Genomic DNA, 12,216 nt, shown 5'->3' with positions numbered 1-12,216 from the left:
TACATGAGTGATACTCAAGAGTTCCCTGTATAACTCAGCCTGCAGCCTTGTGCCTTTATATGGCCACAGAACAACCCCTCAGTGACTTCTAATATCCTTATCATTTACAGTAGGGGGTACATTATCCCTTATAATACATGAGTGATACTCAGAGTTCCCTGTATAACTCAGCCTGCAGCCTTGTGCCTTTATATGGTCACACAACAACCCCTCAGTGACTTCTAATATCCTTATCATTTACAGTAGGGGGTACATTATCCCTTATAATACATGAGTGATACTCAGAGTTCCCTGTATAACTCAGCCTGCAGCCTTGTGCCTTTATATGGTCACAGAACCCCTCAGTGACTTCTAATATCCTTATCATTTACAGTAGGGGGTACATTATCCCTTATAATACATGAGTGATACTCAGAGTTCCCTGTATAACTCAGCCTGCAGCCTTGTGCCTTTATATGGTCACAGAACAAACCCTCAGTGACTTATAATGTCCTTTTTTCGTGTAACTTTTACATTAACTGTTGTTGCTAATTTTCAATGACTCATTTGTGTATTTAGGCCCTCTCCTATTCATATTTCAGTCTCATATTTAAATCAATGCATGGTTGCTAGGGGACTTTAGACCCTAGCAACCAGACTACTGAAATCGTAAACTGGAGAGCTGCTGAATAAAAAGCTAAATAACTCAAAACCCACAAATAATAAAAAATGAAAACCAATTGAAAATAGTCTCAGGATATCCCTCTCTACATCATACTAAAATTTAACTCATAGGTGAACAATCTTTTTAGGGGGGGCCCAGTTGTAAATTTCTGTACCGGGCCCCTTGTGGGTCTAGTTACGCCACTGGCTCCACCCCCTTTGCATCATGATCTGCCCCTTTTTCATACAACCCACCCCTTTTGTGTCACAGCCTGCCCCTTTTGTTTCCGTCCCACCACAGCCCAGTGGAAATTTTATGAAAGGTTGGTAACCCTATAAACAGTTATTTTGACTTCTGGGCCAGTGTTTTATGTCAGCGGTCTCCAACCTTTTTTGCACAAAGGTTTCAAGCAAGACGAGGTTGGGGTGATGTAGATCAAACTGTATTTTGGTCCTTATCGCAATCAGTAGAAAGCTTCCTGGGCTTCACAAAGCTGCATCAGGGAGCTGGGGTTGCAGGTGATTAGGGCCTTTTTCATTGTTTTTCCAGCTATTACAGACGACAGCTGGGAGCAGAGGCGGCCCATTTCGGCACAGCCCACGGCCCTGTGGTTGAGGACCCCTGTTTTATGTGAAATCAAGGACAACAGCAGAGCTGTCAACTTTCCCAAATACTTTTTAGGGGGACCTGTGACATGCTGACGAGACTCTTTCTGTCACAGATGTGACGACATTCTGGGAAGAGCTCCGCTGACATTACTGAAATGCTCTGCATGTTGGATTTTTAACCCGCAAATTGGCAGAAATTGAGGAAAATCTGCAGAAATCAGGGGAATGCTTAAAGGAGAACCAACCCCTTAATTATAAAAACCCTTACCCCTACCCTACATAGACCCCCTCCCTGCTCCCCCCAGCCTAGGTGTTACCCCCGGTTAATGACCTTACCTCTTTACTTACCCCTCGGTGCAGATTCTGTGCAGCGGAGTTCACGGGCGCCATCTTCTTCTCTTTGGTAATTTTCCAATTCGCAACAACTGCGTATGTGCCGAAAGTGACGGAAATTGCCGATGCGGAAGAAGACCCGAAGATTCCAATGGTTTTTTATGTGATGTGTTTTTTTCTTTTTTACAACTGAAAAATGGTTTATGTATTATAAGAGCCCACATAATAAATACTGAAGTCAAGTTTATTGAATAGGAACAGATTTGGTCTAGGGGTGTCATTAACACTTGAACCCTTGGCTATGGTAAATGAGCCTATATTCCTGCTTCTGGATATGATAATAAACCCTGATTCCAAAGCTAAAACTGGAAAACCATTATCTGGAAACCCATTATCCAGAAGGCTCAGAATTAAGGATAGGCCACCTCCCTTAGACTCCATATAATCCGAATAATCCATTCCTTTTTCTTTGTAGTAATAAAACAGTAGCTTGTACTTGATCTAAACTAAGATATAATTAATCCTTATTGGAAGCAAAACCAGCCTATCGGGTTTAGACTCCATATAATCCGAATAATCCATTCCTTTTTCTTTGTAGTAATAAAACAGTAGCTTGTACTTGATCTAAACTAAGATATAATTAATCCTTATTGGAAGCAAAACCAGCCTATCGGGTTTATTTAATGTTTACTTGATTTTCTAGTAAACTTTAGGTACGGAGACACATTTCAAAAAGATCCCTTATCCTGAAAACCGCAGTTCCTGATCATTCTGGATAACAAGTCCCATGACTGTACAAGTTTGCTCCAATAAGTGGACTCTAAGGATAGATTTCATAATTCTGCTACTTACAAAGTCATGTTAATGACATTTAAAGAAATGTAAAAAACACACAACTACACATAGTATATCAAAGAGATGAATACAAAGAAGAAATTATAAAATTATTTAGGTTTTATTGAAAATATTTTTATAAAATGACAGAATTTGTGGATTAGAATAAAAATTGGAAAATCTTTCAGTTTTTCATTCCATAGTGACATCGGAGATGAGGCTGAAAAGAGACAAAAGTCCTTCCTCCAATTAAAGCAGCGTCTTTCAATTTTAGGATTTATTCTTCTATCAAGAAGTCATTCTTATCCAAGGAAGCTTCTAAATTCTCTTTGTTCTCATGATATACTTGTAATGATGTCCAGTCACTCCTGTTCTAGTCACTTTCACTCTCTTCTGATTTACTAGACGCGCTTTCCTCACTCTCATCAGAAGACTTTTCTGACTCGCTTTTTTCTCTTTTCTTCTTCTTCTTCTTCTTCTTCTTCTTCTTCTTCTTCTTCTCCTTTTTATCTTTCCTGCACATACAAAATCATTCAAGAGATTCTTAAAAATGCAACTACTTACTGATATGTATCTGGTATGTTAGATGGAAATGTATGCAAGGCCCTGAGTTCAGAATATTTAGTGGACATAAAAAAACATTATAAATGTTTACTTACCCTTTCTTTGAAGTCTTAACTGGTGGCTTTTTCTCATCACTAGATGGGGTTTCTTCATCACTAGATGGGGTTTCTTCGTCACTAGATGGGTTTTCTTCGTCACCAGCCGGGTTTTTTGGCCTTCTGTTCATACTGCAAAAAAACAGGAAACAATTGTGAAATGGCTATAGGATTTTTATTATATATAATATTTTTGGTGCAGTTGACGTATATGTATAAATATATTTATGTATAAAAAACAATAACTTCAGTGTGTGACCATGTAAAGACACAAGACCAGACAGTCATTACAAGGAAGGACAACTGATGACATCACTAACCCCCATATATAAGGATATATTACTGCTTATTTATGGCTGAGTAGACTCAAATCTCACTAAATTGGCTCTTTCTAAAATATTTAGGGAAAAGTCTAATAAAATTTGCAAAGAGCAAAACTCTCAAAAGAAAGCAAAACTGTCGCAAAAAAAGGTTTGCGATTGGGAAGTTTTATTACATACACTACGCACTCATAAACTATAAAATTCACAATCGCTATCCTACTGTCACATGAGGGACAAAGTGTTCACACAGGAAAAATGTTTCACTTTGAGAACATTTATTTGCATTGCGAATGAATTGCGAACAATTTTTGTGTTATCGACCAATATCACATTCCCCCCTTATTGTCTTTACACTTTTGTTGGCCTCCGATTTCTACTCTAGCGCAAGATATGTTTCCACCTTTCTTGAGCACCAAAAAAGCAAAAAGAAATGTCACTTACCATTGTTGGACTGCTATTAGTAAGCCTATTACGCCTACAACAAGGAGCATTCCAAGGATTATACTAGTCGTAGTCTCCCTTTTAGCACTTGAGTTAATATATTGGAGGATCTCGTCTTCAAAAGAGACAGTGGCTGCGGCTGTTGATGCAATAGTCGTTGTTTCAGACTTTTTATCCGACAATCCCCGTGAATCTGCAAAGCAAAATGATCCCATGAATCCCAAGGAAAGATAGATTTACTAAGTGAGAGTGTGGGCAGCACTGACGAGTGTTAGGTTTAGTCAGTTAATGTGCTGTGTATTGGGGTTACAATACAGACACTTTTCTTTCACATCTAATGAGTGATACATTTCATTAGGATTACATTTGAAATCAGGAATAATTATCTTTCTTGCACTTTACCTGTGTCTTGATTCTCAACTTGAATGTCTATAGATGGAACCGGCTCGTACAGCTTTCCTACAATTTTCAGCCGGACCTGATAAGTGCCGCTGTCTGTCATCTCTGTGGGATTAATCACCAGAGAGCAGATCCCGTTTGCCACCTGGCTTTCAAAAATGTGGTATTTGTCCTTCAAATCGGGGGATGCCACTGTCACGCGGTCTCCGTGCAGGTGGATTAGAGGCGTGTAACCTTTCGTATCCATTTTCCCCCATTCCAGTTGGAATCTGAGTGGGTTGAGTGGTTTCAGTGTTTGAAACATACATGGAATCACATTGATTGTATGTGCCTTCAGCGTCAGCTTCTCTTTAAATAAGGTGAAATTCTCAACCGTCACTGCTAAAAGAGGGAAAAAATGACATTAGGATCATGAAATGTACAGAGCAGTCTCTATCAGCCTCATCCTGCAACAGAGGCGCCTACCAAATTCCATTCATGAGTCGTGTCCCTGACTTTTCACATCGACTCACTAACCTTACATTGATATACAGTAGAACCCCCATTTTACGTTTTTCAGGGCACCAGAGAAAATGGTGTAAAATCCAGGAAAATGTAAAATCAGGGAAATGTATTATCCATAATATATAGGTGGGACCACAAAACAACAATGTAAAATGAGGGGAAACTTAGAATCAGGGGATGTAAAATGGGGGTTCTACTGTATATGTCATTGGTTTGAAACATACAGAGCCAGTTAATATCTGAGGGGTAAAAAGCCAGAGAATGATCTTTCTTACCTGATGTGGTATTCATAAATAAAGTAAATAGTCCGATTATGATGATAAATAAATGATGATACATTGTATTAGTTATATTAAGATACATGATGTGTCCACTAGTAGTGTCCACTTCAAGCTCTTACGATGAAATGAGCTCAGTGCCAGCTGCAGTTTTATAGCTTCCAGGCTGATGATGTCACAATGGCCATAGAGATGATGTCACAATGGCCAGAATGATGATGTCATAATGGCCATAGAGATGATGTCACAATGGCCAATGTGATGATGTCACCTTGCTCATTCACTGTTATGTACACAACTATGAAACCTTACAGTTATTAATGTATATCTATATATATATATTTATATTGTAATACAGTGTGTAGAGGGAAGGGTTCATATCTCCCAGAATGCTCTATGAGACACAGAATGTAAAGAGAATTACAGATGCTGTGAACAATCTGCATTTAATTAGCACTGCAGGTGTGGGAGTGATGTCACCACCTGGGGGGAGGGAAGCTCTCTGCCAAAGACAGGAAGCAGGAAGTGAGAGTGTGTGTGAGGTAACTAAGAGAGGTCTGTGAAAAGAAGAGATTTGGATACAATCCTGAGACAAGTCTTTGAGAGACTGATGTATGGACTAACTGCCTCAGTGGGACTAAATCATTACTGACAAGAGCAACTCATCTGCGGCCAGTGGGCCAGTTAAAAAAAAAAAGCACAACTTGTACATTTCTGTTAATTCTGTTACAAGTTATTCTCCATTGAAAACTCTGTTGTGAAATAAACATACAGATTTCTTTTAAAGTTGCCCGGAAGTCCTCGCCTTTCTACGTTGTCAGGGTATTACTGAGACGAGCTTTATATAGCTTTATATAGCAAAACAATCCTATCGGGTTTATTAAGGGGGTTATTTATTAAAATCTGATTTTTTAAGTAAGAAAAGTCTGACCAAACTAGAATTTATCATTGAAAAAAACTCAATTTTTGTTAGTGTTTTAGACTCGAAACTTTCAAATTTTTCATGAAATCGCTTGAAAACCCTACATTTTTCGGGTTTTTGCCCAAAACTCAGCACAGACCATGATACATTCATAATTTGAAATGTGACCTTTGCCATTGACTTCTACAAGACCCGACAGCTTGGAGACTGAGTATTTTAGGATTCAGACTTTTTCCATCCTCGGGGTATAATAAATCTCGAAAACATCAAGTCCACTAAAAATTCAGATTTTACAATAAAACAGTTTTTGGTATTTGGACTTTAATAAATAACCCCCTTAATGTTTAAATGATTTATAGTAGCCATTACGGAAAGGTCCTTTATCCGAAAAACCCTAGGTCCTAAGCATTGTGGATAACAGGTCCCATACCTGTACAAGCCTTTGTATTTATTATCCCAGACTGCCACCAAGTGGAGATCACATAAAAGCTACTGTTTTATTATTACAGAGAAAAAGAAAATCATTTTTAAATTTGGATTATTTCATTATAATGGAGTCTGTGGGAGACAGCCATTCCGTAATTCGGAGCTTTCTGGATAACTGGTTTCCGATAACAGATCACATAGGGAACAGCAAGAAAACTAGGGACGAACTGAATCCAGGAATCTTCTTTTTCAGCAGGATTAGGCCAAATTCTTATGCCTGGCCGATCCGAATCAGAACTGTAATGGGGATATGTAAATTAGGGGCAGAAAGGGAAAGCTCGTGACTTTTCATCAAAAAACAATGAAGTAAATAAAATGTCCCACTAATGTCCCTAATTTGCATATGTTAATTGGGATCCTGATTCATTTCGTTATTCGGTCAAATCTTTCACAAAGGATTCGGCCAAATCCCAAATAGTGGATTCAATGCATCCCTAAAGGACAGTGGCGTAACTAGACCCCTAGTCTAGTTTCTAGTTGCTCACCTTTGAGTTAACTTTTAGTATGATGTAGAGAGTGATATTCTGAGACAATTTGCAATTGGTTTTCATGTTTTATTCTTTGTTGTTTTTGAGTTATTTAACTTTTTATTCAGCAGCTCTCCAGTTTCCAATTTCAGACATCTGGTTGCTAGGGTCCAAATTACCCTAACAACCATGCATTGAGACTGGAATATGAATAGGAGAGGCCTGAATAAATAAACGAGTCATTAAAAAGTAGCAATAACAGTTAATTTGTAGCCTTACAGAGCATTTGTTGTTTAGATGGGACCAGTGACCCCCATTTGAAAATGAAAACCAATTTAAAAGTTGCTTAGAATTGGCCATTATATTACATACTAAAAGTTAACTTAAAAGTTACATGTAAAAAGGACATGTAAAATTGAGGTTTCACTGCCCCCTACTGTAAATGATAAGGATATTAGAAATCACTGATGGATTCTGTAACCATTTAAAGGCACAAGGCTGCAGGCCGAGTTATACAGGGAACTCTGAGTATCACTCATGTATTATAAGGGATAATGTACCCCCTACTATAAATGATAAGGATATTAGAAGTCACTGAGGGGTTGTTCTGTGAACATATAAAGGCACAAGGCTGCAGGCTGAGTTATACAGGGAACTCTGAGTATCACTCATGTATTATAAAGGATAATGTACCCCCTACTGTAAATGATAAGGATATTAGAAGTCACAGAGGAGTTCTGTGACCATATAAAGGCACAAGGCTGCAGGCTGAGTTATACAGGGAACTCTGAGTATCACTCATGTATTATAAGGGATAATGTACCCCCTACTGTAAATGATAAGGATATTAGAAGTCACTGAGGGGTTGTTCTGTGACCATATAAAGGCACAAGGCTGCAGGCTGAGTTATACAGGGAACTCTGAGTATCACTCATGTATTATAAGGGATATTGTACCCCCCTACTGTAAATGATAAGGATATTAGAAGTCACTGAGGGGTTGTTCTGTGGCCATATAAAGGCACAAGGCTGCAGGCTGAGTTATACAGGGAACTCTGAGTATCACTTATGTATTATAAGGGATAATGCACCCCCTGCTGTAAATGATAAGGATATTAGAAGTCACTGAGTGGTTGTTCTGTGGCCATATAAAGGCACAAGGCTGCAGGCTGAGTTATACAGGGAACTCTGAGTATCACTCATGTATTATAAGGAATTATGTACCCCCTACTGTAAATGATAAGGATATTAGAAGTCACTGGGGGCCATATAAAGACACAAGCTTGCAGGCTGTTATACAGGCAACTCTGAGTATATATTATAATAGCAATTATAAGGATATATATAAATAATTAAAGACATAAGGCTTCAGGCTGAGTACCACTCATGTATTATAAAATATATTATTCAGGCCTGGTCAAGCACTAGAGGGGGAAAAATTCCTTCCTGACTCCAAAATGGCAATGGGACCAGTCCCTGGATGAACTTGTACTATGAGCTATCTCCCATATCCCTGTATTGCCTCACTTGCTAAACACCATCCAACCCCTTCTTGAAGCTTATAGAATGCATGGCATACCTTGTTATCCAATGGCCTCTTCTCCATTCTATTCTGTCCTTGCTCCATCTTCCACTTTTCCTCTTTACTTGTTCACTTCATTTAAATGACTCTCCTTTTCTGCCAGTTTTCCACTTAGCCACCTTTAATAATTTAACATTTTTTCTTCATAGTTTGTCCTTGTTCCCATCTTCTCTGTCCCCCTTCTGTACACTTTTTCTCTTCTGCTTTCCACAACTATTCCACTTTATTTATCAACCTCTCTTTCTGTACTTGCCTTTTTTAATATACTTCCTTTGCCATTTGCTGCCGTTTTCATTTTTTCTCCATTTCTTCCCCAGTAGTCACTTTCCCACATGAAATGTTTGATCTAGTTCTCTTTATGCATTCCCAATCTGCAATACTGGCAACAACACTTTTACACCCACACATACACACAGTCAGACGCACACACACACACAGTCACACACACTCAGACACACACACACACACTCACACACACAGTCACACACACACAGTCACACACACACATACACACACACACACACTCACACACACAGTCACACACACACAGTCACACACACACAGTCACACACACAGTCACACACACAGTCACACACACTCAGACACACACACACTCACACACACAGTCACACACACACAGTCACACACACACAGTCACACACACTCAGACACACACACACTCACACACACAGTCACACACACACAGTCACACACACACAGTCACACACACTCAGACACACACACAGACACACACACAGACACACACTCAGACACACACACACACACTCACACACACAGTCACACACACACAGTCACACACACAGTCACACACACACACATTTCACAGAAGCGAGTAAAACAGCAGACCATTATTTCAGAGTTAACAGACACTAACATAGAGCTCCGTAGCCTTCTCACATCTTTAACCTAAATAAACAAATAGTGCCTTTGCAGCCATTCAGTTAGTCCTGCATGCTGAGTGGCCACATGAGTTACAGCTAGAAGAGAACTGCTGTAATACAAGGAGGGGGGAGGGGCAGCAGCTGACCGTATCTTTGTACTCCTTACTGCTGCTGCTGCTGCGTCGCTCTCATGAATCGACGTGCAGTTGTGCAGGCACAGTGTAGGCCAGCCACTAGCATCACAGGCTCCTATGCTCTGACCATGTTACATTGCTCATGTGAAGTCGGAACACAGCTATGGGCAGACGCGACCAACCAGTTATTACCTAGAACTGCTGCAAGTAACTTAGTGAAACGTTCCGATCACTCTGGTCCGGTGCTCTAAATAAACAAGAGGGTGATCCTAGGGGCCCACAAAGTGAGCTGCCGGGGGGGCCCTGGCCCAATTGCACCCCCTGCTCCCCCGGTAGTTCCGCCACTGCTAAAGGAGACCCCTTGAAACATGTCGATGATTTTCTATGTCCATAACTAGTGAATGTCCCTTTACCCAGAGTGTAATATACAGGGACTACATGTATAAATACCCGAGTAACGACAGGGAAGTCTCTGAACACAATATCCAATACTGAAGATCCCTTTAAAGGGGTTGTTCACCTTTAAGTTAACTTTTAGTATATTACAGAATGGTCAATTCTAAGCAACTTTTCACATTTATTTTCTATAGTTTTTTTTATTTGCCTTCTTCTGATTCTTTCCAGCTTTCAAATGGGGGGGGGGTCACTGACCCCATCTAAAAAACAAATCCTCTGTAAGGCTACAAATGTATTGTTATTGCTACTTTTTATTACTCCTCTTTCTATTCAGGCCTCTCCTATTCATATTCCAGTCTCTTATTCAAATCAGTGCATGGTTGCTAGGGGAATTTGGACTCTAGCAACCAGACTGCTGAAATTGCAAACTGGAGAGCTGCTGAATAAAAAGCTAAATATGTTAAAAACCACAAATAATAAAAATTGAAAAGTGATTACAGTCTCCGAATACCACTCACTATATTCTACTAAACGTTTAATTGAAAGGTAATTAAATGGTGAGCAACCCCTTTGTAGATGGAATGGTAGGGATCCCACCATACCTGTGGCGTTATTTCGATACACTTTGTATCTCTTGATTTACTCCGCTCCATCGCTGTGGGAGGAGTTGAACAAATAAATATCTTGATCATTGTAGTTGGCGAGGAGCTCTATTGAGAGAGGAAGAGATTCAGTGAGGAGGCAAAACACAGAGAGGCATCTATACAGCACTACTCCCTCTCAAATACAACCCCCCCCAAGGAGAATGGGCAGATGTAGTAACACAACAGGAGGATGAAGCTTGACCTCCACAGAAGAAAGCCATTTCCATGAATGTGTCTGATGTAGGAAGCGAGTACAAACCTGAGCCATCATGGCTGTACACCAGACATGTAATAGTATATAGAACCCCTCAGTGACTTCTAAAATCCTTATCATTTACAGTAGGGGGTACATTATCCCTTATAATACATGAGTGATACTCAGAGTTCCCTGTATAACTCAGCCTGCAGCCTTGTGCCTTTATATGGTCACAGAACAACCCCTCAGTGACTTATAATGTCCTTTTTTCGTGTAACTTTTACATTAACTGTTGTTGCTAATTTTCAATGACTCATTTGTGTATTTAGGCCCTCTCCTATTCATATTTCAGTCTCATATTTAAATCAATGCATGGTTGCTAGGGGACTTTGGACCCTAACAACCAGACTACTGAAATCGTAAACTGGAGAGCTGCTGAATAAAAAGCTAAATAACTCAAAACCCACAAATAATAAAAAATGAAAACCAATTGAAAATAGTCTCAGGATATCCCTCTCTACATCATACTAAAATTTAACTCATAGGTGAACAATCCTTTTAGGGGGGGCCCAGTTGTAAATTTCTGTACCGGGGCCCTTTTGGGTCTAGTTAAGCCACTGGCTCCACCCCCTTTGCATCATGACCTGCCCCTTTTTCATACAGCCCACCCCTTTTGTGTCACAGCCCGCCCCTTTTGTTTCCGTCCCACCACAGCCCAATGGAAATTTTATGAAAGGTTGGTAACCCTATAAACAGTTATTTTGACTTCTGGGCCAGTGTTTTATGTCAGCGGTCTCCAACCTTTTTTGCACAAAGGTTTCAAGCAAGACGAGGTCGGGGTGATGTAGATCAAACAGTATTTTGGTCCTTATCGCAATCAGTAGAAAGCTTCCTGGGCTTCACAAAGCTGCATCAGGGAGCTGGGGTTGCAGGTGATTAGGGCCTTTTTCATTGTTTTTCCAGCTATTACAGACGACAGCTGAGAGCAGAGGCGGCCCATTTCGGCACAGCCCACGGCCCTGTGGTTGAGGACCCCTGTTTTATGTGAAATCAAGGACAACAGCAGAGCTGTCAACTTTCCCAAATACTTTTTAGGGGGACCTGTGACATGCTGACGAGACTCTTTCTGTCACAGATGTGACGACATTCTGGGAAGAGCTCCGCTGACATTACTGAAATGCTCTGCATGTTGGATTTTTAACCCGCAAATTGGCAGAAATTGAGGAAAATCTTCAGAAATCAGGGGAATGCTTAAAATAGAACCAAACCCTTAATTGTAAAAACCCTTACCCCCTACCCTACATAGACCCCCTCCCTGCTCCCCCCAGCCTAGGTGTTACCCCTGGTTAATGACCTTACCTCTTTACTTACCCCTCAGTGCAGATTCTGTGCAGCGGAGTTCACGGGCGCCATCTTCTTCTCTTTGGTAATTTTCCAATTCGCAACAACTGTGTATGCGCCGAAAG

At 40.2% G+C, this 12,216-nt stretch overlaps 1 protein-coding gene across 2 annotated transcripts; it reads right to left on the bottom strand.

The window, feature by feature from the left end:
- Positions 1-2,567: 2,567 nt before the first annotated feature.
- LOC121397233 lies at positions 2,568-8,710 on the bottom strand. Of its 2 annotated transcripts, none has more exons than XM_041573674.1 (5): positions 8,476-8,710; positions 4,244-4,621; positions 3,842-4,034; positions 3,078-3,209; positions 2,568-2,933 (listed from the first exon to the last, which is right to left on the bottom strand). In XM_041573674.1, the coding sequence occupies exons 2-5, from the start codon at positions 4,542-4,544 to the stop codon at positions 2,792-2,794; spliced, it is 768 nt and encodes a 255-aa protein (XP_041429608.1). In that variant the 5' UTR covers positions 4,545-4,621; positions 8,476-8,710; the 3' UTR covers positions 2,568-2,791. The 2 variants fall into 2 exon arrangements, with proteins under 2 accessions (XP_041429608.1, XP_041429607.1); XM_041573673.1 differs by lacking the exon at positions 8,476-8,710 and adding an exon at positions 5,020-5,295.
- Positions 8,711-12,216: the final 3,506 nt, after the last annotated feature.

The sequence above is a fragment of the Xenopus laevis genome, chromosome 8L (genome assembly GCF_017654675.1).
Source record: "Xenopus laevis strain J_2021 chromosome 8L, Xenopus_laevis_v10.1, whole genome shotgun sequence".
Classification (NCBI taxonomy): Eukaryota; Metazoa; Chordata; class Amphibia; order Anura; family Pipidae; genus Xenopus; species Xenopus laevis.
The sequence above is the reverse complement of the archived record's forward strand: the minus strand, read 5'-3'. Positions and strand labels throughout refer to the sequence as shown.

Coding starts and splice junctions, on each gene's coding strand:
- LOC121397233 (XM_041573673.1), bottom strand. CDS start 5,107: ATGTATCTTAATATAACTAATACAATGTATCATCATTTATTTATCATC. Junction 4,622..5,019: donor ATTTATGAATACCACATCAG/GTAAGAAAGATC, acceptor TCCCTCTTTTAG/CAGTGACGGTTGAGAATTTC. Junction 2,934..3,077: donor GTTAAGACTTCAAAGAAAGG/GTAAGTAAACAT, acceptor TTGTATGTGCAG/GAAAGATAAAAAGGAGAAGA.